Source organism: Salvelinus alpinus, chromosome 2 (assembly GCF_045679555.1).
Source record: "Salvelinus alpinus chromosome 2, SLU_Salpinus.1, whole genome shotgun sequence".
Lineage (NCBI taxonomy): Eukaryota > Metazoa > Chordata > Actinopteri > Salmoniformes > Salmonidae > Salvelinus > Salvelinus alpinus.
Window position 1 is genome coordinate 108,764,636 of NC_092087.1, and position 26,559 is coordinate 108,791,194.

At 40.4% G+C, this 26,559-nt stretch overlaps 2 protein-coding genes across 2 annotated transcripts; both read right to left on the minus strand.

Annotated features, from left to right (window-relative positions):
• Positions 1-6,551: 6,551 nt before the first annotated feature.
• On the minus strand, positions 6,552-10,841 carry LOC139550148 (cilia- and flagella-associated protein 251-like). The gene is made up of 3 exons (XM_071360821.1): positions 10,069-10,841; positions 7,518-8,943; positions 6,552-7,128 (listed from the first exon to the last, which is right to left on the minus strand). Exons 1-2 carry the CDS (start codon positions 10,382-10,384, stop codon positions 8,753-8,755), a joined length of 507 nt encoding a protein of 168 aa, XP_071216922.1. The 5' UTR covers positions 10,385-10,841; the 3' UTR covers positions 6,552-7,128; positions 7,518-8,752.
• Positions 10,842-13,848: 3,007 nt separating this feature from the next.
• Positions 13,849-25,328, minus strand: LOC139548940 (zinc finger protein 180-like). The gene is made up of 2 exons (XM_071358917.1): positions 24,753-25,328; positions 13,849-16,801 (listed from the first exon to the last, which is right to left on the minus strand). The coding sequence occupies exons 1-2, from the start codon at positions 25,087-25,089 to the stop codon at positions 15,843-15,845; spliced, it is 1,296 nt and encodes a 431-aa protein (XP_071215018.1). The 5' UTR covers positions 25,090-25,328; the 3' UTR covers positions 13,849-15,842.
• Positions 25,329-26,559: the final 1,231 nt, after the last annotated feature.

A 26,559-nucleotide genomic window follows, 5' to 3' on the forward strand; every position in this document is an offset into this window, starting at 1 on the left:
TAAACCCTTTCTCTCCTTTCTTATTTCACAGCCTACCTTGCTCATTTCCCGGTCCACCCTCCCCACTCTACTCTCAAACCTTCAAAGTCTCAACAGTGCGGGGTAGACCCATCTGTCTGCCTTTTTCTAATAATAGTCAATAACAACTATGTGTTCTTTTGCAATATTAACTAAGTGTCTCACTGTTTTGACTTTATCTATCCCAAATGGATTTAAAATAACAACATGTCTTATAGTGTCAATCTCTAAAGTCCTTACATAACCTTAATAAACCTATCTCTATCTTCTAATGGCCAAAACAAATGCTAACCTTATGGTCAAGAGTTATAAACTAGTATCCCAAATGACACAAATTCATTATTCCCACTACATTCTCCCGTGAGTGATCAAGTCACCGGAAAATGCAATGAAAATAGGTCAAAAAGGTTACACCTACATTCGTGTTCCATACCATATCTAGGCATACCAAAAGAACCCTTCATCTTCTCAAAGTCCCTTGCCTAAATAAAACTCAGAAAGTAAAACTCCTATTCCAATATGAGTGTATTCTTTTAAGATATCTTGTCTCTGGGAACACGGAAAACCCCTTAACCCAAACGTTTACCACAAAAACAAAACCTAATAATTATGATAATACCCTTAAATCATTCGTTCTAAATTTCCCCGATGTTTCATGTAACACAACTGTGATAAACGTGTACTGTCCCTTTAAAAACTCCCTGCCAGCCATACCAGGTTGCGAGTCGTTCATTGTTCCCCATAATGAAAACAGATCACGTTTAGAATACGTTTACTTATTGTTCGAATTCTCTGGTGTTACCTAAACAAAAACCAATAACTTTCAGCAACTTTTGAAAAGTATCTCAAAGCTATAATGTACACATTTTCCCTCTAAATGACACAACCAATTTTCTCTAGCATAATTTAATACGGCCACACCCGGTGGGGAAAGTACACATTTTATCCCGTTCCTCCTATAATACTCAATGCTAAATTCAAAGTTGTGGTTAAATATATGGATTTGCCAATCATTATCAAATGTTAAATATACAGGTTTAGTACTTTTATCAAATAGATTAGTATAGTTCAAATAAAGATATGCGTTTACTAGCGCTCAACCTGTGTTCAGAACGCAGCAACTAGCCAATATAATACCAAAAATGACTGTCTTATTCCTGCCTCTAGGCAAAACATCTAGTTACCCCAACTAAGTTTGGCAGCAAAACTATCGTATAAGTAAAATCGACTTCTCAACTTTCTCCATTCCAAAGTGTAAACTTACCATATACTTCGCTAAATTTATCTCGCATGTCACCCAATCCATAACAATAATATCATTAGTCTGTAAATTTAACCTGAATAAGTTATTAAACGTATTCTCTCTACTCCGAATTGGTTTTAAGTTTTTTTCTCTGTCACCAGCACTCAAACAGGCTCCTGGGAGACCGTTGAGTGCTGCAATACTGCCATCTTCTGTCCATTCTCTGTATAGCTCTCCACCCCCAAACTATTCTAAGAGTTATGAGTGTGTGGAGGAATATCACAAATAAGGGGCCAGATATCCCTAGTCTTGCCCAGGGAGGGAGAAATGTCCCTCTAAATGGGCGAGGTTCCTTTTTCAGGGGAGGCGGAGTTTGATGCCGCATCCCCTGAGTCAGGAATGTCTTCATTTGGAATCGGATTTAAGCTGTTTAAATCAGCTCTGACTTCTGTCAGTGTTCTAGAAGGGATTGGGGCTGGAGTGCAATGTGTGAGGTGGTGCCAAGGTGCGCCTGATTTACCTTTGACCTGGACTGAGTGTGAAGTAACTTCCCTCACTTCGTACAGTCCAGTCCACCTGGGTTCTAGCCACTTTCTCTTGCGGACTTTTAACCCCACCCAGTCACCAATTTTTTACCTTCAGTGATGGCGGATCTTCTGTCAGCTTCCCCATTTGGACCTTGTGAATCTGTGTGGAGAGAGCTGCAGAAAGTTCCGTCAATTATCAGACATTACAATTTGTTATACATCAAGGGCGGGCATATGACCTCCCTCCCTTGGTGAACCCAGCATGACTCCTCCAGCCATTGTCTCATGAGGAGAGAGATGGGTGCCTGCACCTGGAGAGGCTATCATGGCCAGCAACGCCAGGGGCAGGACTTTAACCCAAATCAACTTCAAACCTGCACATACATTTGATTGGCGCGTTCCACGAGACTTATGAGATTGTGGCCTGTACACTAACCCCATCATTAAACAACATCCATTAATCAGTTGACATTTACACATCCGACCCTATTGGTACATGGAGCGTTTGTCATTAAACAATACACATGAGTTCGGTTTGCAGCCACTTCCTTTCAGCGCTGAACGTGAATTCTTTGCTCATCAGATATGCTGCAACCCCATGGTGGGTGTGGATTTCCAATGGATGGCACATTATCATGTGGGCTGTTTTTCCAATAGCTTTTGCCACTGCAGCCACATACCTGGAGCATGTGGTTTGCCCTTCTTCAATGTGGTCCAGTTTGGAGGAGTGATACCTCAACACTCTACTCTCCCCCTCTAGGTTCTGGAAAAGGATGGATGATGTAAATCCTTCCTTTTCAGAAACATCCAGATGGAACTTGTTTTTTTTTTTGTCAGGTGCTGTTAGGGCTACTGCCACTTAGAGATCTGTTTTCAAGAGTGCAAAAGCCTTTGATGCTTCAGTAGTCCAGGACAATGATGAGTGTAGGTTAGTGGTGAGCAGCTTCAGGGCCATGGGGCATATTCGTCAGCCATGCCCTGAAAAGGGGGAGGTGATTGCTGATTCGGGTCTGGATTGGGGTGATTGTATGCGGGTTGAAGGGCCGCACGTGGTTGATACATCATTGGCCTGACTCCCCCTTGGTCTAGGGGCGTATCCTCGTCCCCTTTTGGCCAGAAACTGGCTTTGGGCCGGGGTTATTGGGTGCGGACACTGTCGCACCATGTGCCCAGCTTGTTTACAATTATGACAGCTTCCATAAGATCCAGAGTACCTCTGGGGCTGTCCCCATGTGGGTGAATAGTTTGATTGTGGTAGTGGGTAGTAGGGTTGTAGTGGTGGTTCCGACGAAGGGTATGGCTGAAGCGGGTAGGCATACGGCAGTTGGAATGGCTGCTCCTGGGGTGGGTGTATAGTTGGTCCCTGCTGGGTGAAGATGGGTAGTTGTTGTTGCTGTATCATTCGGGAAACAGTTTTTTCAATAATTTGTGAGATTTCTTGTTGGTCTTCAGCCACCATCTGTTTCTTGGGTTTCTCTCCTTTCTGGGCCTCTTTCAATTGTAGTTTCAAAAGTTGTACCTGTAGGGACTGGATTTGTGGTTCAGCCCCTCCCTTATCCTTATTGTATTGGGTGATGTGGTGATGCACATGGGAGTTGAACTGAGCCTGGGGAATTGCCATTAACCCCACAGTGCCCCTGAGATGGATTGGGGCCGATGGGGCTGCTGTGGTGGTAGGTGGGGCGTCATTATTGTTGGGCCTGCCCTCTTTGGTGTCAGTTGGTGCTCCAGTGCCCACCCCCATCGTATCAGGTTTCCTGTAAGGGAGTGCTCTTCTAATTTCTTCAATTGCCCAAATTCCTATTTTCAGCTCAGCCTCTGCTCTTTCCCTTTGCTTTGTTCCTTCCTTTTTAAATAAGTGACTCTTATTCTTTTCAGCTTCACTTTCTATCTTTTCCTTCACTGCTTCCCCTAATTTTTTCTCCATAGTGAGGAGCTGCCCTTTTGATGGGGAGACTCCACTAAGGAAACCGGCTTGCGTCCATTTCAGCCTCACTTCTTCCCAAATTCTTTTAACGGGTTTGTAATGTAATCTCCCGCCTGCTCTGTCTTTCATTCTCTGATCTAAATATTCGTTGAATTTGTGTTTGGGGACGATAGTCGTGGTCATTTTGTCGTTAAGCTATGTCTGGGTCTATTATTATCTTTGTATACTTTAGCCCGTCACTGATCGAAACCAGCGATGTATTTTTTCTCTAACCCCCCTTAGTCTCGTGTCCGACCCGCGTGGACAAAGAATTTTATTGCCGTGTATTCGATGAATTATTTTCGTTTTCCAACAATATTTCAGCTATATCTTTTTGAAACAATATACGAATATATTCACGCGCTCCTGATATAATTGGAATGACAGTTTTAGGTACTTATAATAAAAATATTATTGCTTTTCGCTTATTCAATTAATTAAATACCTTGGCAAAATATTTCAGAAGTTTCCTTTGGGAACAATATACTAATGAATTCAGGCGCTCCTGATATAATTGGAATGGCAATTATAAGATCTTTTATTCGAAAGATATTATTACTTTTAACTTTTTCGATTAATTTGAACTCGTTTTTTTTCTCGATTAATTAAATACTTTGCCAAAACATTCAAGAAATTTCCTTTGGGAACAATATACTAGTAAATCAAGCGCTTCTAAAATAATTGTCAAATTAATTCTAACCCTTAAGGATTTATCAACAGCACGAGAGGGAAAAATCAGGTCAACTTATCAGCAGAAAATAGCTGCTTCTCTGACCCGGCGGTCACTTCCAACACAGCCTCAACTTAGCATATGGCTAATTATTAGCAATCGGCCTCGTGGAACGTTCAATCACTCACATTGATTTGGCGTTATCGACTTGTCTCGGTTCTGCTCATGCAACTTATTTCATCGATTCCTCACTGGTATATCAGACTACTTGGAATACATTTCAGCATTTAATTCCTCACTGTTATCAGACTACTTGGAATACATTCAGCATAGCCTTCTGTCTACTGGAATGCCAACTCCAGTAGGCTCAGGTTCGCTATTACCACAATTCCTCACTGGTATATCAGACTACTTGGAATATATTTCAGAATTCCTCACTGTTATCAGACTACTTGGAATACATTCAGACAAAATTCATTTAATTCCTCACTGTTATCAGACTACTTGGAATACATTCAGACAAAATTCATTTAATTCCTCACTGTTATCAGACTACTTGGAATACATTCAGACAAAATTCATTTAATTCCTCACTGTTATCAGACTACTTGGAATACATTCAGTTAATTCCTCACTGTTATCAGACTACTTGGAATGGGATTTTTAACGCAGATATCCTTACACCGTGCCTTAGATTCTAGACAATTCCACATAAATTTAGCAACAATTCACACTCACCTCAGTACTTCTGATCATTGAATTTAGATATTGGCTATAATACAATATGCAGATTTTGATTAAACCGGCTCTGCTTACCTTAATATTTTCGAGCTCTTTGATCAGTTTCCTGGGTGAGTTGAATCCCCGGCAGCTCCTTTTCAGGTCACCCGTCTCTCTGATCCGTCTCTCACTTGTCTCTTTTCTCTATCAACTTTTTATGGACCGAATTCAGAGAAGAAAACCATCCTCTGCTACCAATTTGTTGATAAAACGTTTACTTGAGACAGGAGAACAAGTGGAGACATAGGACGAGGTGGATAATTTTATAATAAGGCCGTTTTATTCAAGTGTAAAGATATCAGGCAAAAGCGTGCACGGCCCCTTTCTGTCAGATTCTTATGAAATCGTCGGAGAAGAGGCCGCTCTAAGCAGTACATACAGATTATATAGGCAACAAGCAAAGTAGGTTGATCTTGTCGTCTGGCCTTCCGATTGGTCGATCTGGGTCGTGGGTAGTCCTGCTCGTACCCGGTGTCGACGTTCCATTGGTTCTTGACATAGTTCTTTGTCTGGAGCTCCAACCCTGAGTTGTGTGTGTCTGAGTGATTGTCATGGGGGAGGGGAGTTGTGGGTGTCGTGCATGTGTCCAATGAGTCCAGCATATGTCCAATAGAAAGAGGGAGTGTGTATATTATGTCAACCATAGCTAATGTTGAGAAGTTGTCAAAACAAGTTACCAATATCTAATACAATTCCTTACAGTATGACATTGTAATTCTGGTTGTTTTAGGGACTCCTGAAACAACCAGCAAACCAGGCTTTCGTTTTGTGTAACAGTGGATGTAAAGAATCTAGCTAGCTGAAGAATTTACTGCAAATTGAATGTACAATTTTGTAAGCTTGTCTTGCTGATATTTGCCATGCAGATAGATGAAATCACGTAGCTAGCTATGCTCTTGCTTATTGTGCAGTGGATGATTAAAATCCCTGTATACCCATGGATGTGTAGCTAGCTATCTAGCCGATCTGTGTATGGACCCAAACGTTTGGTATACATATTAGTTCAGAACCTAGCTATGAACCTCAGCTATCAGTCAGTTGTATCAACTTCAAAACAGCCTGAATGACATTAATGAAGCCTATGGGTTGAGTAGAATATAATATCATGTTGTACCAAGGATGCAAGTCGTATATACATGTAGTTATTACCATGCATTAGATTCCCACATTGTAGCCTGTACATTTAATATATTCACTGATCATGTACTCTACCTTGGCAGATAAAGATGCAGTTTAGGTATGAATGTCTTTGAGATTATTTTTCAGTCATATCCAATACCAGGAGTATCAAATTCCAGTATTTGAATGACGCTGTGTCTTCATGTATGTATTATAATTGTACACTTCAACAGTGTTTCCCAATATTGGTCCTGGGACATCAATGGTTACACATTGTAACTAATAGACTAGAAACAGGATTTAACTAGTTAATTCATATATACAGAAATATAATGTTAAAAAAACAGTACACTACACTTCCTATGCATCATGTAAATACTCCAACACCGGTTCATCTCAATATCTAATGCCCTTCATCTGCATTGATCTGATAAACACAGGATAGGTGGAGTATTTCATCACATTACACTTCATTTCAACCAGTAGAGAATGTGAAAAGCTTTATTGAAAAGCTCATTATCCAAGTGTTATAAATACAAGTTCAATCTGTACTTCAATGCATTATAAAACAGAGGAACAAAGAGGAGGTGGAGAGAGAGGTGTAAAAGACAGAAAGGGAAAGAGGTAAGCACATAGGAGCAGGGAAGGCAGCACATGATTAATGAATCACAGTGCTACCTAAATATTCTCTCAGTTCATCACAATTACATAACAGTGTCTCTAGTCGGCACAAAGGTTATCTTAAAAGAGGGTGAGGTGGCGATGATGGGACTGGGGGTTGGCATCCTCTCACATCAAAACATATCTGCAGACGAGAGACAGATGGAGAGAGAGAGAGCATGTTTAAACCTTGTGTTTTAATTTTTTATTCTAACATTGTTAGTCATCAATCAGGAGGTGAAATGCAAAACTGACCTTGGATCATTAACTCTGGGACTACTGCATCTGTCTGTATTTCAATGTAAAGCATCTCTTTAATAATACTTCCTGTATATAAACTGACCTGGGATCATTAACTCTGGGACTACTGCATCTCTCTGTATTTCAATGTAAAGCATCTCTTTAATAATACTTCCTGTATAATATAAACTGACCTGGGATCATTAACTCTGGTACTACTGCATCTATCTGTATTTCAATGTAAAGCATTTCTTTAATAATACTTCCTGTTGACCCGACCAAGTGACCTCTCACCTCTGACCATGCTGTGCCCTCTATGTAGCCAGTCCAGATGCAGGAGGGGTTCACCGACACAGCTGATATAACCTAGAGGATTTAGGGAGAAGGGGAGAGAGGGATGAAGTGAAGGAGAGAGACTGTTATTGCAAAAATAAGGTAGTTAAAGCCACAGTGTTCAACAGGAATCTGTGTGTGGCCTCACCTGGTGTCCACACCACACTAAGTGGCTGCAGAGTACTTTATGCTGAAAAACATGAACGGACACACAAGGACAAACAATATAGCGTAGTTATAGAAATAATGAAGTGTCTTACTATTCTCCATGGTTAGCCCTCTTGCCTATTCGTTGAAGGTGGAAGGAGCCACAGTTATACACCTGAGCCTGCTTACTGCACAACACAATCCATCAATCAGATTGATACATGATTGTGTAGGTGTGGGTTATAGGGTGTCTAATTGTTCTACATTTTTTCAATATGGGTGATTTAAAACAGCCTGTTTTGTTTTGGCACAGACATCACACCCTTACCTAAACAGCACCCTCACCTGAGAAGTAGAAATCAAAGGGAGAGAAACTATGAATTGAATAACTGCAGTTGACATAGCTAAGTAAATGGAAGAATACTCTTATTACAATGTGAATGGCTCTTAAACGAGCCTTTGGTTGTGCATAGTGTAGTCTATGGTGTTGCTAGGGAACAGCAACCTCTTTGAAGAGCCTTTGGTTGTGCATAGTGTAGTCTATGGTGTTGCCAGGGAACAGCATCCTCTTTGAAGAAGTAGGAGGTGAAGATCTCCTGCACACGGATTGCCTCTCTTGCTGCGTTGTTGGACCCCATCCTTGAAACATCCTGCAGAGCAGCAGACTCCTCCTCTGGCACACGGCGGCGAGCTGCAGATCCCCTCCTGGTCCTCGTGTCATCGTCATGAAGTTACGCAGGACACAGGTAGCCTTCACACACCTGAATTCCTCCAGGAGGCAGTCCCAGATGACCCTGGTCACCCAACCTTGCAGTGCCCTACACGGTAACTGTAGGCAATCGTTTTGAAGGAATCTCCAGTTACAAGGTATCTGTAGGAATATGGAAGACAATGTCATTATTAGACTTTTACATCACCAGGTCATTGTGGATTACTAAAGTATAATATCCCTGATAACAAATCATGATAACATTGGATTGATAGATGCATGGGCACACATATGTACATGTGTAGCATGTGACAATAACAGGATCATATCAAGGACAGCATCACAAATGAATACATAAATACCACTTGAAGCTTGATGATGAGTTGATCATTTGAATCAGCTGTGCAGTGCTGAGGCAAAAACAACAATGTGCCTCTTTGAGTCCCCAGGACTGAGAACCACTGCTCTCCATTGGGACCTCTTCATATGTAGACTGGCTATCATAGAGCTCTTTATCTGAGGACAGAAAACCTCACAAGAAACACACTTCATTATAGTCAAATTACACCACACTGAATATTATGTTACTTTTATCTCCGTCCTCACTTCTAGGGACAGGAACTACACAAAAGTACCTGCCCTATCCAGAATAGCCTCCTCTCTCACTGACAGTTGGGGCTGCTATCCTTTCACCCTCCATGGCTGTTAGCTAGCTACCTACAAAAGCATTTGGAGTTTGTTTTTTACAGTGATAAATACATCAAGATAGCTAGCTAATATGAAGTTAGACAGCTGATGATATTTAATTCACTTAGCTATCTATCTATACAGACTGGTTACCTATTTAGATGTGATATGAAAGTATTGTGTGAAATTATTTTGATGTGATATTAAAGTATTGTGTGAAATAATTGTTATGTGATATGAAAGTATTATGTGAAATTATTTTGAGGAGTAACGGGGGCAGAGAATCAGCAGTAGAAACAATAACAAAGCGTACTCCCTGCCCGTTGAGAATCGATTCACATTTAGATGGAATATTTGACTATTTTAGCTGCCAGAGCCAGTCTACCTCTGAAAATAACATACAGTCCTTGGACCTTGAGGAGTAACGGGGGCAGCAATCAGCAGTAGAAACAATAACAAAGCGTACTCCCTGCCTGTTTCGGTAAAAAGCTGAGGGATGGGGCTGGAGAAATGCAACCATCCATGATATCAACATTCTAGTTAACCATGTTTTGGGGATATACCGTGTTTGTTTATATTTACTGACAAACATTGGAGTAAAAAAAAGCTCATATTTTGGGTTCTGATGGGGTACGACAGTTGAACTAAGCTCATGAGGCATTTATAAGTGATTTCTTCAAGAAACAATGGGTACATATCATTAATGTATAAGTCCCAAAATGGATGTAACAACTGCTGATTGCCCCTTTAAGACTACATATTGGGCTAATCTAATAGGAGATATTGAGGACTACAGTATTTCAGGCATTGTCATTGGATGCATTTGATCAATTGTTAACGTTTTGTTGATGGTCCACTCTTGATGTTCTACACGTTACAGTGAAGTTTCAGCCATTCCTACAGAACAACATTACAGTGTAGAACCCCTTTACTGCATATTGGTTCAACAACTGCAGAGACGGTACTTACTGGGGTTAAACAGATCTCCAACCTCCTCTTCTTCCTCCAATGTGACAGTAACCTCCCCCTCCTCTTTCACACCAAAAACTACATCCTCCTCTTTCTCATCTTCCTCCTCTTTAACTCTGAACGCGTCCTCCTCTTCTTTCACTGAAACGTCTTCCTCTTTCACTGTAACAGCCTCACCCTCTACTTCTTGTTTTACTGTGACATCCTCTTCTTCCTCCTCCTCTTTCACGACAATGTTCAGCCACAGACCTCCTTTCTCCGTCCAGCAGACCTTATCCTCTTCTTTAACAGGAGGGGAGAAGTTTATGGAGCTCATGTTCGGGGATGTTAGCTAGCTAGCTATCATTAGCGACTAGGCTAGTGCTAACTTAACCAGCCAGATACTATAGCTGACTAATACAAAATAACGTAATATTAAATTGGTTAACAAGTAGATACGACCTAAGTGTGTCGAAAACACAGCAGCTAATATACACCGAAAGCGTATAAATAGCTTGAATCTTTCGGCTATGTTGGCTAGCAAGCTACCGAGGTGGTTGACGAGCTGTTTATGAAGAACCGTCCACTAGATTTTACGTCACGCTGGCAGCGTCGCCTGAAAGACGCACATCGCCGTCTGCTGACTGGAGGGGAAACGCAGTTAAGAGAAATATTTTATTTTCAGACAAAGATTATTTTAAATGGATTTAATTAAATAATACTATTATATTGAGACATACAAAGACAGGAATGTGTTGATTGATTAGTGCGAATAAAAAATGTTTACCACAGCATATTTAAGGCAGTTTCATTAAGTTATACTACATCTAAATTAGCAGCTAGCTACTGTAGGTCCATACTGCTCCTACGTGGTGTAACAATACATCATATAGATGTATATAATGAACAGACTAGGTCTATACTACTCCAATATTTACCCTCTTAATACAAATGATCCAAATACAAATGGTACAAATAACAAAATGAAAGCAGCCTGAAAGTTGTTTACACCGTTTGCTCTAAGATTCAATACATCATGTAGATGTATATAATGAACAGACTAGGTCTATACTGCTCCTATATAATGAACAGACTAGGTCTATACTGCTCCTACATGGTGTAACAATACATCATGTAGATGTATATAATGAACAGACTAGGTCTATACTGCTCCTACATGGTGTAACAATACATCATGTAGATGTATATAATGAACAGACTAGGTCTATACTGCTCCTACATGGAGTAACAATACATCATGTAGATGTATATAATGAACAGACTAGGTCTATACTGCTCCTACGTGGTGTAACAACACATCATGTACATGTATATAATGAACAGACTAGGTCTATACTGCTGCTGCATTTTTGTATTATTATGTGTTATTTATTTCCCCTTTATTTAACCAGGTCGGCCAGTTGAGAACAAGTTCTCATTTACAACTGCAACCTGGCCAAGATAAAACAAAGCAGTTCGACACATACAACAACACAGAGTTACACATGGAGTAAAACAAACATACAGTCAATAATACAGTAGAAAAATAAGTCTATATACAATGTGAGCAAGTGAGGTGAGATAAGGGAGGTGAAGGCAAAAAAAGGCCATGGTGGCGAAGTAAATATAATATAGCAAGTAAAACACTGGAATGGTAGATTTGCAGTGGAAGAATGTGCAAAGTAGAGATAGAAATAATGGGGTGCAAAGGAGCTTAAATAAATAAATACACTAGGGAAAGAGGTAGTTGTTTGGGCTAAATTATAGTTGGGCTATGTACAGGTGCAGTAATATGTGAGCTGCTCTGACAGCTGGTGCTTAAAGCTAGTGAGGGAGATAAGTGTTTCCCGTTTCAGAGATTTTTGTAGCTCGTTCGTATTAATGCAGATATTATGGACATTTTATTTAAAACATGTAATTAAACTATAATTGTAGCTCCTTTAATTTAGACCCAAAATGTATTTGCTATGTGTGCTATTGCCCGGCTATTAAAAGGAACAGGCGACTATTTGAGACTCAGCCTCAGGAATGTTTGGTCACATGGAATCAAGTGGTCACTAGATGTCTACGGTGCCAAAGAGAATTATAGTTGGGAGTGTTGGGAGTGTTAAGTGTGTTGATATAACGGTAATAATGTCAAAATTCCACTTTTAACAACCATCAGAATTGGTTAAAAAAAGGTTATGCCTGAGTGGTGCAGCAGTCTAAGGTACTGTATCGCAGTGTTAGAGGTGTCACTATAGACCCGAGTGGTGCAGCAGTCAAAGGTACTAGATCACAGTGTTAGAAGTGTCACTATAGACCAGAGTGGTGCAGCAGTCTAAGGTACTAGATCACAGTGTTAGAGGTGTCACTATAGACCCTAGTGGTGCAGCAGTCTAAGGTACTAGATCACAGTGTTAGAGGTGTCACTCTAGACCCGAGTGGTGCAGCGGTTTAAGGTACTAGATCACAGTGCTAGAAGTGTCACTATAGACCAGAGTGGTGCAGCAGTCTAAGGTACTGTATCGCAGTGTTAGAGGTGTCACTATAGACCCGAGTGGTGCAGCAGTCTAAGGTACTGTATCACAGTGTTAGAGGCGTCACTATAGACCCGAGTGGTGCAGCAGTCTAAGGTACTGTATCACAGTGTTAGAGGTGTCACTATAGACCGAGTGGTGCAGTGGTCTATGGTACTAGATCACAGTGTTAGAGGTGTCACTATAGACCCGAGTGGTGCAGCGGTCTAAGGTACTGTATCACAGTGTTAGAGGTGTCACTATAGACCCTAGTGGTGCAGCAGTCTAAGGTACTGTATCACAGTGTTAGAGGTGTCACTATAGACCGAGTGGTGCAGTGGTCTATGGTACTAGATCACAGTGTTAGAGGTGTCACTATAGACCCGAGTGGTGCAGCGGTCTAAGGTACTAGATCACAGTGTTAGAGGTGTCACTATAGACCCGAGTGGTGCAGTGGTCTAAGGTACTGTATCACAGTGTTAGAGGTGTCACTATAGACCCGAGTGGTGCAGCGGTCTAAGGTACTGGTCCCGTGTGGCTCAGTTGTTAGAGCATGGCGCTTGCAACGCCAGGGTTGTGGGTTCATTCCCCACGGGGGGACCAGGATGAATATGTTTAAACTTTCCAATTTGTAAGTCGCTCTGGATAAGAGCGTCTGCTAAATGACTTAAATGTAAATGTACTGCATGGCAGTGTTAGAGGCGACACTAGAGGCGTCACCCGGGTTCGATCCCGGGCTGTACCACAACCTGCCGTGATCGGGAGTTCCATAGGACGGCACACAATTGGCCAAGCGTTGCCCGGTGTTTCCTCCTACACATTGGTGCAGCTGGCTTAAGCGGGCGGGTGTTAAGAAGCGCGGTTTGACGGGTCATGTTTCAGAGGACGCATGACTCGACCTTCGCCTCCTGAGCCCATTGGGGAGTTGCAGCGATGAGACAAGATCGAAATTGGGGAGAAAAAACGGGGGTAAAATGATAAAAAATGTTTAAAAAATGACAACAAAGGTTGCATCCCAACGTGACAATAAACAGTAGGCAAAGTGACCATGTCAGGACAAAATGAATTCAAACGTTTTACCCTCCATTTGCAACATCACTGACCACCATCACTGTCTTTCCTTCGTGGATCTCCTGCATGTTTACATATCTGGCATTACTCATCTCATATGTATATACTGTATTCTATCCTATTCTACTGTATCTTAGTCTATGTATTACTCATCTCATATGTATATACTGTATTCTATTCATTAACAAATACTAAGAGGGACCAAGAGTCTTTTGATTGGTCAGTCATTGGGTTCATTTGTTGAAATCAAATCAAGCTTTATTTATACAGCACATTTCAGACATGGATGCAACACAATGGCTTCACAAGAAAAAAACAAATAAAAAAATGAAATATTTAGTACACAACAAACAGAAGACTAACAACTGAAAGACTAATGAGCAGCCTAAGGAAATGCCATTGATTAAAATATTAATTGGATGCAATGCAAAATTCAAGGTATTTTTTTTTTAGGAGGGGTTCATCTCTCCCTGGTACCATATAGAACAGAAACAGTAACTCATGCTCTGGAATGCGGTCTCTTTAGGTTTTAATCACCCAAAAGACATTGTAAATCTCCTGTCAGTGTTTTCTCCCAGAGGCCCATCCTCAGTAGAACACACAGACAGAATAGTTCTAAGAACCCTCTATTCTGTTGCATAAAACAACCATTTGATGCAATAAAAGTATTATAACATAATGTTGCAATTTTTCTCTCAGTGTCCACTGAAAGTTGACAAGTAACAACAACTGGGACCTAAAAGACACCCACCATGAGACCCACTAAATCTGCCCAAGAAGAGGCAAACAAAATAAAAAACCCACACCAAACTTAAAGACAGGAAGCAATCCAAAAAGGTGGAGCAACTAAAGGTGTTGACTCTCCACATCTATCAAGACAACTGGAGCACTGGGCCAGACACTCTTAAATAGAACCTGGACCAGCTCAGGTGAAACACCTTCCCACTAACGAGGTGACACCAATCAGTGCGTCATACGTGCTAACGAGCTAGACGTGATAAAGTTCAACCTCAAAACATAAATGGAAAAACCAAAGCCTGTAACACCTTCCACCTTAAGACAAATATATCCTATATTTCTGTTGAACAAGTTTGCTCACCACCAACAGAAAACTTTTTTCTGTTGAAATATTTTTCCCCTTCCCCTTCTAGAACTCTCGTCCCCTTGGAACAAAATAAATTGTGATCCCTGGCAACGCACTGGCTAAACGCAAAACTTGCTGACTGCCCACCCTTGAGACAATCAGCAACCAACACCTGCAATATCCGTAGTAACTTTCCACCTTGCTTCTCTCTCTTTTCAGGGTTCAGTCGATAGGCATGTTGTTGGATCGAGCCCAGTCCCCAATGTCATGCATTTGGGTTGGCACATCTGAGAATGAATCCTGCTATTCTAAAAGAAGGGTAACAACATCAATATAACCATATCAAAAAGCAGGGCAACATTGTCAATATAAATGTACCCAGAAATGGTCTGCTGGTTACAGAAATAATTATCATTACTAACTGTTACATAAATTGTAAATATGAAAATCAAAACCAAATGTTCACCCCTTTGTTAATATGTATTGGCAATAATTCACTTAATGGTGAGGCATGGAATAATAAAACATATCTTTTGTCAGGCTGAATGTTTGAATTATGAGGTGATTTGAGTCATGCTTCTTCAGTAGTGGAATAAAGACAATTAGCATTTGAATGTTGTCAAGAAATACTGGAGTGATGTCAGATTATTAATAAAATTGATTGTAGACCAATTTATTATACTGCTTTCATGTGTGTATATACACAAACATCTGCAACAATTATCATATTACATGTATTTTTTTTAAACAAGCAGCTTTTTTTAACTTGTAAAAAACAGCTAGCTACATTTAGAAGTGCTGCATTTTGATTAAAGTGAGTCACCAACAAAGTAAGTGTAACACAGCCCTTTTTTTGTTAGTCACTTTTTGTTAAATAATACTCTTTCAATTCAGAGCCTGGATTTTCCCCTGAGGCTAATATCCATATCATGCTGCAATCAATTGAACAGAGCAAAGGATAAGGTAAAATATCATTAAAATACTCCTACTACAATGTTAAAACATTCTACATTGTGACATCATTAAAATACTCCTACTACAATGTTAAAACATTCTACATTGTGACATCATTAAAATAGTCCTACTACAATGTTAAAACATTCTACATTGTGACATTTCATTGATATCATGAAACAACTCCTTCATGTATGTATTTTCTGATGTTTGATCAGAGATCTTTTATCAGAGTATCTCTTGTCACATAAATCACAGCTATAAGGTTTCTCTCCTGTGTGTGTTCTCTGGTGTGAAGTCAGCTTGCTAGATGCAGGAAAACTCTTCCCACATTGATCACAGCTATAAGGCTTCTCTCCAGTGTGGGTTCTCTGGTGTACTATCAGGTTGTTTAGCTGAGTAAAACTCTTCCCACATTGATCACAGCTATAAGGTTTCTCTCCAGTGTGTGTTCTCTGGTGTAGAGTCAGATTGCCAGACCGAACAAAACTCTTCCCACATTGACCACAGCTATAAGATTTTTCTCCTGTGTGTGCTCTCTGGTGTAAAGTCAGAGAGCCAGATTGAACAAAACTCTTCCCACATTGACCACAGCTATAAGGTTTCTCTCCTGTGTGTATTCTCTGGTGTACAGTCAGAGAGCCAGATGTAGTACATCTCTTCCCACATTGACCACATCTATAAGGTTTCTCTCCTGTGTGTATTCTCTGGTGTAGAGTCAGAGAGCCAGATTGAACAAAACTCTTCCCACATTGACCACAGCTATAAGGTTTCTCTCCTGTGTGTATTCTCTGGTGTGATATCAGGCTGATTGACTGAGTAAAACTCTTCCCACATTGAACACAGCTATAAGGTTTCTCTCCTGTGTGTGCTCTCTGGTGTAATGTCAGATGGCCAAATCGACTAAAACTCTTCTCACATTGACCACAGCTATACGATTTCTCTCCCGTGTGTGTTCTCTGATGAATTTTAATGCCTGATGAGGTGAATCTCTTCCCACAGTCAGAGCGGCAGTGAGTTCTCCTCCCTGTGGGTCTCTGCAGGTGTTTCTTGAGGTGTTCTGATCTGGAGAGACTCTTCTCTGCCTTGTCAGCATCATGAGGTTGTTGAGGCTCCCCAGAGGATCCACGATAGTCCCGTCTCTCTCCTGTGTGAACAACAAAGTCAGACAGATGATTAAAGGCCCACAACAGCGGTAATTCACTGTAAAAGGTGATGCCAACAGCATAGCCATGATGTTGTACAACAATTGATGTCTGTAATGAATGTTTAAATTATTTGACAATTGTCTTAAAATGAGCAACAAGTCATATTTTGTCTAAAATGTCACATTAGTAGTAACATCTAAGATTGTAGACTAGAAATAAGTTATTCATGTTGTTGAAACTCTAAGCAGTGTGGCAGAAGACTTTTGGTCTCCAATACAGGCCCCTTTCTGTGTTGCTAAAATTGCGGCACGAGGGCAATTTGGTTGCAGAAACTCCTCCATGCTAATGAGGAAACCACTAGTTATGGATGTAGTATATCTGGTCATGAGGAAACCACTAGTTATGGATGTAGTATATCTGGTAATGAGGAAACCACTAGTTATGGATGTAGTATATCTGGTAATGAGGAAACCACTAGTTATGGATGTAGTATATCTGGTAATGAGGAAACCACTAGTTATGGATGTAGTATATCTGGTAATGAGGAAACCACTAGTTATGGATGTAGTATATCTGGTAATGAGGAAACCACTAGTTATGGATGTAGTATATCTGGTCATGAGGAAACCACTAGTTATGGACGTAGTATATCTTTTAATGAAGAAACCACTAGTTATGGATGTAGTATATCTGCTAATGAGGAAACCACTAGTTATGGATGTAGTATATCTGGTCATGAGGAAACCACTAGTTATGGATGTAGTATATCTGCCTGGAGCAAAAATGGTGAGCAAAGATTAGAGTTTTTCACAACGTATTCTGAATGTGAATAGGGGAAAACTCAGGGGAGTAACCTCCATTTCCAGGTTGCTTATGAGTGCATTTCACACTACTTTGGATTATAATTGTAAGGCTCGTTTGAATGTCCTGCTTAATATAATGTTTGTGTCATCATCACAAATCAACCGCTTTGTACTTAAACACTTCAACCAGTAAAATGCTCTTTGGCTAGCTTTTCCATCAGCCTGACAATGAGGGTTTGTACACTATTTGCCAAATTGGCCCATAACTTCACCTAACAACAACACAGACCTACTGTAGAACCCATAACTTCACCTAACAATAACATAGACCTACTGTAGGACCCATAACTTCACCTAACAATAACAGACCTACTGTAGGACCCATAACTTAACCTAACAACAACATAGACCTACTGTAGGACCCATAACTTCACCTAACAACAACACAGACCTACTGTAGAACCCATAACTTCACCTAACAATAACAGACCTACTGTAGGACCCATAACTTAACCTAACAACAACATAGACCTACTGTAGGACCCATAACTTCATCTAACAACATAGACCTACTGTAGGACCCATAACTTCACCAAACAACAAATAAAGGAAAATAGCTCTGTGTGTTGTACAATAGCCTATCCATCAAGGAACAGTTCTCTACACATTATGAGCAAAGTATCTCTGTGTGCAAACAGACTAACGAGACCCTACCAGTAAATCAAGCAGACAATAACACATTATAAACACCAATTTGTTAGGGATGTTGGATCCAACGTGGAGCACGGCATAACTGTCTTTACCAGAGTAATGAATGAAGAAGCACTTTGGTTGTTGTTGCATGTCGTGATGTTTGTCATGTGACTGGCATTCAGAAAATGATTTCCTGGATCAGCTGATGATCGATGAACATGTGACTAACTAAACAGCTACAGTATTAAGAATTATGTGTAATTATTGAAGAACCACATTAATGACAGTATCCACTTGGGTGTTGTCAATAAAGTTAAGGTGACTCTCGGTTAGAACCATTGAATTTAGCAAACTCTGAAATTATTTAGGATTTCTGCAAACTCAAATGATTTGATTTGGAATTTCTGTGCCCATGAAAACTGTTTTCCCAGCGTAATATAAGGAAACTAAATGTTACGTGGGTAGAGTGTATTTCAGAGATCTGAATACAAAAAAAACTGTACTAACAGGACAATAACCTAAACCACAAGGCCAAATCGACGCTGGAGGACCTTACCAAGATGACATTGAATGTTCCTGAGTGGCCTAGTTACAGTTTGGACTTAAATCATCTTTAAAATCTATGGAAAGACTTGAAAATGGCTTTCTAGCAATGATCAACAACCAACTTGACAGAACATGAAGGATTTTAAAAAGAATAATTAATATTCACATGAAGATCAGTCTCCTATTGGATGACATCACGACTTCCCATCAAGCCAACTCCTTGAAGGCCTTACTATGACATCACTCACTCCTTCTAGTTTGCAGTTCTCTAAAAAAACACTATTTTGCTCAAAACATTTTTTTGTTTCCCTTTAGTGTGTTTATACTTTACTGTATTTATATATCACTTTCAACAGGAAAAGTTTTTTATTTATTTTTTATCACTGGAGGAGGTCATGAACAATTCATTAAAAAAATGTTCACCTTTATTTAACCAGTTGAGAACAAGTTATCATTTACAAATGCGACCTGGCCAAGATAAAGCACAGCAGTGCGACAAAAAAAACAGAGTTACACTTGGGATAAACAAAAGTACAGTCAATAACACAATATAAATATCTATATACAGTGTGTGCAAATGGAGTACAGAGGCAATAAAGGCAATAAGGCAATAAATAGGCCATAGTAGCAAAGTAATTACAATTTAACAAATTAACACTGGAGTGATAGATGTGCAGATGATGATGTGCAAGTAGAAATACTGGTGTGAGCAAAAAAAGTAAATAAAAACATGGGGATGAGGTAGGCAGTTGGATGGGCTATTTACAGATGGGCTGTGTACAGCTGCAGCGATCGGTAAGCTGCTCAGATAGCTGATGCTTAAAGTTAGTGAGGGAGATATAAGTCTCCAACTTCAGCGATGTTTTCAATTCGTTCCAGACATTGGCAGCAGAGAACTGGAAGGAAAGGCGGCCAAAGGAGATGTTGGCTTTGTGGATGACCAGTGAGATATACTTCCTGGAGCGCGTCCTATGGGTGGGTGTTGCTATGGTGACCAGTGAGCTGAGTTAAGGCGGCCTAGCAAAGACTTATAGATGACCTGGAGCCAGTGGGTTTGGCGACGAATATGTAGCGAGGGCCAGCCGACGAGAGCAGTGGTATATGGGGCTTTGGTGACAAAACGGATGGCACTGTGATAGACTGCATCCAGTTTGCTGTGTAGAGTGTTGGAGGCTATTTTGAAAATGAAATCGCCGAAGTCAAGGATCGGTAGAATAGTCAGTTTTACAAGGGTTTGTTTGGCAGTGTGAGTGAAGGAGGCTTTGTTTGCGAAATAGGAAGCCGATTCTAGATTTAATTTTGGATTGGAAATGCTTGGAAATGCTTAATATTAGTCTGGAAGGAGAGTTTACAGTCTAGCCAGACACCTAGATATTTATAGTTGTCCACATATTCTAAGTCAGAACCGTCCAGAGTAGTGATGCTAGTCGGGCGGGTGTGGGCAGCGATCGGTTGTTGATTGATCGGTTGTTCTTATCGGCTGTTGAGTCTGCCGATAAGAATACGGTGGTTGACAGAGTCGAAAGACTTGGCTAGGTCAATGAAGACGGCTGCACAGTACTGTCTTTTATCGATGGCGGTTATGATATCGTTTAGTACCTTGAGCGTGGCTGAGGTGCACCCGTGACCAGCTCGGAAACTGGATTGCACAGCGGAGAAGTTACGGTGGGATTCAAAATGGTCAGTGATCTGTTTGATAATTAACTTGACTTTCAAAGACTTTAGAACGGCAGGGCAGGATGGATATAGGTCTGTAACAGTTTGGGTCTAGAGTGTCACACCCTTTGAAGAGGGGGATGACCACGGCAGCTTTACAATCTTTAGGAATCCCGGGTGATACGAAAGAGAGGTTGAACAGACTATATATCTATATGTATATATATATACACACCTTAATAAAAGGCACATGATAGCCAGCTTGGAGGTTTCCAAAAGGCTTCATCAGACCAGAGAATCTTGTTTCTCATGGTCTGAGAGTCCTTTAGGTGCCTTTTTTGGCAAACTCCAAGCAGGCTATCAGGTGCCTTTTACTGAGGAGTGGCTTCCGTCTGGCCACTCTACCACAAATGCCTGATTGGTGGAGTGCTGCAGAGATGGTTGTCCTTCCGGAAGGTTCTCCCATCTCCACAGAGGAACTCTGGAGCTCTGTCAGAGTGACCATCGGGTTCTTGGTCACCTCCCTGACAAAGGCCCTTCTCCCCCGATTGCGTAGTTTGGCCGGGTGGCCAGCTCTAGGAAGAGTCTTCCAAACTTCTTCCATTAAAAAATGATGGTGGCCACTGTGTTCTTGGGGACTTTCAATGTTGCAGATATTTTTTGGTACCATTCCCCAGATCTGTGCCTCGACACAATCCTGTCTCGGAGCTCTAAGGACAATTTATTCAACCTCTTTGCTTGGTGTTTGCTCTGACATGCATTGTCAACTGTGGGACATTATATAGACAGGTGTAATCATACACAATATGATTTCATGTGGCACAAACAAAAACACAAATTCTCAGTCAAAAATATAAGTCAGAATACAGCCTTTCTATTCTCTCATTTGATTTCAGGATCTCTGAATGTTCTTCCACACAGAGAGCAGTGGTAGGACTTTTACCGTGTTTATCCTCTAATGCTCCTTCAGGCTACTTGACCAGGTAAAACCCTTTCCAGACTGGGAGCATTGGAAAGGCTTTTCTCCTCTGTATCCTCTCATGAGCTTTAAGGTACGCCATTCGTGAAAATCTGTTTTTACATTGGGAGCAGAAAATACTTTTCTCCTGTGTGTATTCTCTCATGCCTTTTCAGGTTAGTTAACATAGTAAAACTCTTTCTACACTGGGAGCATTGGTAAGGCTTTTCTCCCGTGTGTGTCCTCTCATGCAGTTTTAGGTTCCCTAACCAGCAAAAACTATTTTCACAGTGGGAGCAGTGGTGTTGTCTCGCTGGTTTGGGCGTCTCTGGGTCTGGTTCCCCTGAAGGACTCTTCCCGCTGTCAGAGTGAGAGTCTGGTTTCTCTCCTTGCAAAGACACACAGAGTATGTCGTTAAACAGAGACCTAAATGAAACCTCCACATGATAAAACTGTCTTCCTATGAAGTTTAATCTAGACTAGATCCCTCAATAAAAAAGCAGAACTGGTTGTCACAGAGTGGCTGTAGTGCTTTGTAGGCTGGGTAAATCCATTTGAATTCAATACATTTTTGACAGCATCCCTTTTGATTTAAAGAAATCTTTCCTTACATGTTTGACTATGGAAGAAGTGGTAATAAAGTGACTTCATGTAACTGAATGTAAAAACATTCATGAGATATACAGTACCAGTCAAACGAGTGGACACACCTACTCATTCAAGGGTTATAATTATTTCTTTTACCATTTTATCTACATTGTAGAATAATCGTGAAGAAATCAAAACTATGAAATAACACATATGGAATCATGTAGTAACCAAAAAAAGTGGTAAACAATTCTAAATATATTTTAGATTTTTCAAAGTAGCCACCCTTTGCCTTGATGACAGCTTTGCACAGTTACTATGGTTACTGTTGTTCCATGATGTGAATGTTATCCAATGTGTTACTATGGGTTATAGCAGTATGGACTGTTGTTCCATGTTGTGAATGTTATCCAATGTTTTACTATGGTTACTGTTGTGAATGTTATCCAATGTGTTACTATGGTTACTGTTGTTCCATGTTGTGAATGTTATCCAATGTGTTACTATGGTTACTGTTGTTCCATGTTGTGAATGTTATCCAATGTGTTACTATGGGTTATAGCAGTAAGGACAAATATTTTTTGTTGATACTTCCATGGGTCTTACAGTTCAAAATCAAATAGCAAAATTATCCTTGGTATAACCTTCTTAAAACAGTACAATACAGGGGAAGCCCTTCATGTTGTTTAAACCTTCTTAAAACAATTCCATATAGCTTAGAAGAACCCCCCCCCCCCCCCCCTCAGACAGGTCTTAGACTGTAATGGGTTAAAACTATCTGAGACTTACATTACTCTGAGACTTGTTATCCTGGGATCTAACATTACTCCGAGACTAGTTATCCTGGGATCTTACATTACTCTGAGACTAGTTATCCTGGGATCTAACATTACTCTGAGACTAGTTATCCTGGGATCTAACATTACTCTGAGACTAGTTATCCTGGGATCTTACATTACTCTGAGACTAGTTATCCTGGGGAATAGTTTTAATACATTTGCAAAAAATCTAAACCTGTTTTTGATTTGGCATTAAGGGTATTGTGATGGCATTATGGGGTATTGTGATGGCATTATGGGGTATTGTGTGTAGATTGATGAGGATTTAAAAAATAATCATCAATTTTAGAATAATGGGATGCACCGATATCACATTTTTGGCCAATATTTTCCTTGCCCCAAAAAACGATACCGATAACCGATATTTACATTTTTAGCGGCCTTTTAACATTATAGTACAGTTAAAAAGTTAAACACACACACGGAAGCAGCGGTCTAAGTCACTGCATCTCAGTGCAAGAGGCGTCACTACAGTCCCTGGTTCCAATCCAGGCTGTATCACATCAGGCCGTGATTGGGAGACCCATAGTAGTTGTCTATTATTGGTGTAGAGAGGAAGACAAAGGAGATGGATCCCACAGTAGTTGTCTATTATTGGTGTAGAGAGGAAGACAAAGGAGAGGGATCCCACATGTGGATAGGAAGACACAAATTATCATTATTACTGGAAAATATTCATTTAAAATCCAGGAATTGAACAACTTTGACTCTCTAGGTCAAGCCAGTAGGTTACAGAAGGATGTAACTCTCTAGGTCATGCCAGTAGGTTACAGTAGGTTGTAACTCTCTAGGTCATGCCAGTAGGTTACAGTAGGTTGTAACTCTCTAGGTCATGCCAGTAGGCTACAGTAGATTGTATCTCTCTAGGTCATGCCAGTAGGTTACAGTAGATTGTATCTCTCTAGGTCATGCCAGTAGGCTACAGTAGGTTGTATCTCTCTAGGTCATGCCAGTAGGTTACAGTAGATTGTATCTCTCTAGGTCATGCCAGTAGGCTACAGTAGATTGTATCTCTCTAGGTCATGCCAGTAGGTTACAGTAGGTTGTAACGCTCTAGGTCATGCCAGTAGGTTACAGTAGGTTGTATCTCTCTAGGTCATGCCAGTAGGTTACAGTAGGTTGTATCTCTCTAGGTCATGCCAGTAGGCTACAGTAGGTTGTATCCACGTGGAAACAATTATCAACCCAATGTCGAATTTGGTCAACAACAAAAATGAATGGCTTATTTGCTACATGAGGTTTACTTGATCCAACAGAAGTTTCGTAATGATTAAGTTGTTATGTAGACACATGACATACCGACAACTTTGATAAAAACACTACAGGAGTTGTCTCCAGATCACTATGCATATTCATGCTAGTAGCTTAGCATCTCTCTCCATTGAATACAGGCGGTTGACGTCAACAACCCTCATAGAATATAAACAATATATTGCAATAATAAGATTAATCCACCAATCCAAAGAAAGGATAGGCGGGAGCTAGACAACCCGCAGTGAAGCTTTTTGGACAACTACTCCCCTTGTGAGGGCAGAAAGACATCTTGTCAGTATATCCATAATCTTTGGTGTAGCCAACCCAACTCTCACATGGCACTATTGGGGGGCACGGTGTGTAGTAAAACATCACTACATGAAAATCACTACATGCCGTGCCCCCCAGTCTGCGGTCAGCAGATAGACCCTTCTCAAATATATATGTTAAGTCACTTTTTGGAAACGGAACGGAGAAAACAAGGGGTAGCTTGTTCTCTACGTCGTCTGATTCTAGACATATCAGTCATCATCCCAGGGCCCTCCGTTGAAGAGGTGTTGACGAGGCAACTCCGAATATCCAAAGTTAAAAACACATTTAAGGCGGTACTTACTGGTGTTAATCAGATCTCCTTTCCCCTCCTCTTCATCTTTCAATGTGACAGTAATCTCCCCTTCCTTCTTCACTCCAAAAACTGCATCCTCCTCTTTCTCTTCTTTTACTGTAACACCCTCCTCCTCTTTCACTCTGAACGCGTCTTCCTCTTCTTTCACTGAAACGTATTTCTCCTCTTCTTTCACTGTAACAGCCTCACCCTCTACTTCTTGTTTTATTGTAACAGCCTCCTCTTCCTTCTCCTCTTTCACGACAATGTTCATCCCCAGAGCTTCTTTCTCCGTCCAGCAGACCTCCTCTTCTTTAACAAGAGGGGAGTAGTTTAGTGAGCTCATGTTCGGGGATGTTAGCTAGCTAGCTAGCTATCATTAGCGACTAGCCTAGTGCTAACTTAACCAGCCAGCTACTATAGCTGACTAATACAAAATAACGTAATATTAAATAGGTTAACAAGTAGATACGACAGAAGTGTGTCTAAAACACAGTAGCTAATATACACCGAAAGCGTATAAATAGCTTGAATCTTTCGGCTATGTTGGCTAGCAAGCTACCGAGGTGGTTGACGAGCTGATTATGAAGAACCGTCCACTAGATTATACGTCACGCTGGCAGCATCGCCTGAAAGACGCACATCGCAGTCTGCTGACTGGAGGGGAAACGCAGTTGAGGATCATATTTTATTTTCAGACAAAGATTATTTTAAATGGATTTAATTAAATAATACTATTATATTGAGACATACAAAGACAGGAATGTGTTGATTGATTAGTGCGAGTAAAAAAATGTTTACTACAGCACATTTAAGGCAGTTTCATTAAGTCAAACTAAATCTAAATTAGCAGCTAGCTACTGTAGGTCCATACTGCTCCTACACGGTGTATCAATACATCATGTAGATGTATATAATGAACAGACTAGGTCTATACTGCTCCTACATGGTGTAACAATACATCATGTAGATGTATATAATGAACAGACTAGGTCTATACTGCTCCTACATGGTGTAACAATACATCATGTAGATGTATATAATGAACAGACTAGGTCTATACTGCTCCTGCATGGTGCAACAATACATCATGTAGATGAATATAATGAACAGACTAGGTCTATACTGCTCCTACATGGTGTAACAATACATCATGTATATAATGAACAGACTAGGTCTATACTGCTCCTACATGGTGTAACAATACATCATGTAGATGTATATAATGAACAGACTAGGTCTATACACGGTGTAACAATACATCATGTAGATGTATATAATGAACAGGCTAGGTCTATCCTGCTCCTACATGGTGTAACAATACATCATGTAGATTTACACTATCGTTCAAAAGTTTGGGGTCCTTGTTTTTTAAAGAAAATCTAATTTTTTCATTTATTTACCTGTTTTTGCTTTGTCATTATGGGGCAATGTGATGTCTTATGGGGTATTGTGATGTCATTATTGGGTATTGTGTAGATTGATTAGGGGGAAAAACGATTTAATCAATTTTAGAATAAGGCTGTAACGTAACAAAATATGGAAAAAGTGAAGGGGTCTGAATGCTTTCCGAATGCATTGTATATATAGGGGCAGTACTTAGTGACATCACTTCATGAAACAGGAGGTACAAATATATAACATAGATTCACAATATCAACATTCAATGTATCAAAATATATGACCAAGCTGGAAGTGGAAACGCCAGCCCAGCCACAAGCCTAGAGGTTCACTGATGATCAACCTCCTCCTTCACATCTGACTCCTGATGATCAACCTCCTCCTTCACATCTGACTCCTGATGATCAACCTCCTG

Bases quoted from the DNA above. Each gene is read 5' to 3' on its own strand.
- LOC139550148 (XM_071360821.1), bottom strand. From the start codon at position 10,384: ATGAGCTCCATAAACTTCTCCCCTCCTGTTAAAGAAGAGGATAAGGTC. The intron at 8,944-10,068 runs GTAAGTACCGTC...GTTTCTTGTGAG, and splicing joins TGGAGATCTGTTTAACCCCA to GTTTTCTGTCCTCAGATAAA.
- LOC139548940 (XM_071358917.1), bottom strand. From the start codon at position 25,089: ATGAGCTCACTAAACTACTCCCCTCTTGTTAAAGAAGAGGAGGTCTGC. The intron at 16,802-24,752 runs GTAAGTACCGCC...TTGTTCACACAG, and splicing joins AGGAGATCTGATTAACACCA to GAGAGAGACGGGACTATCGT.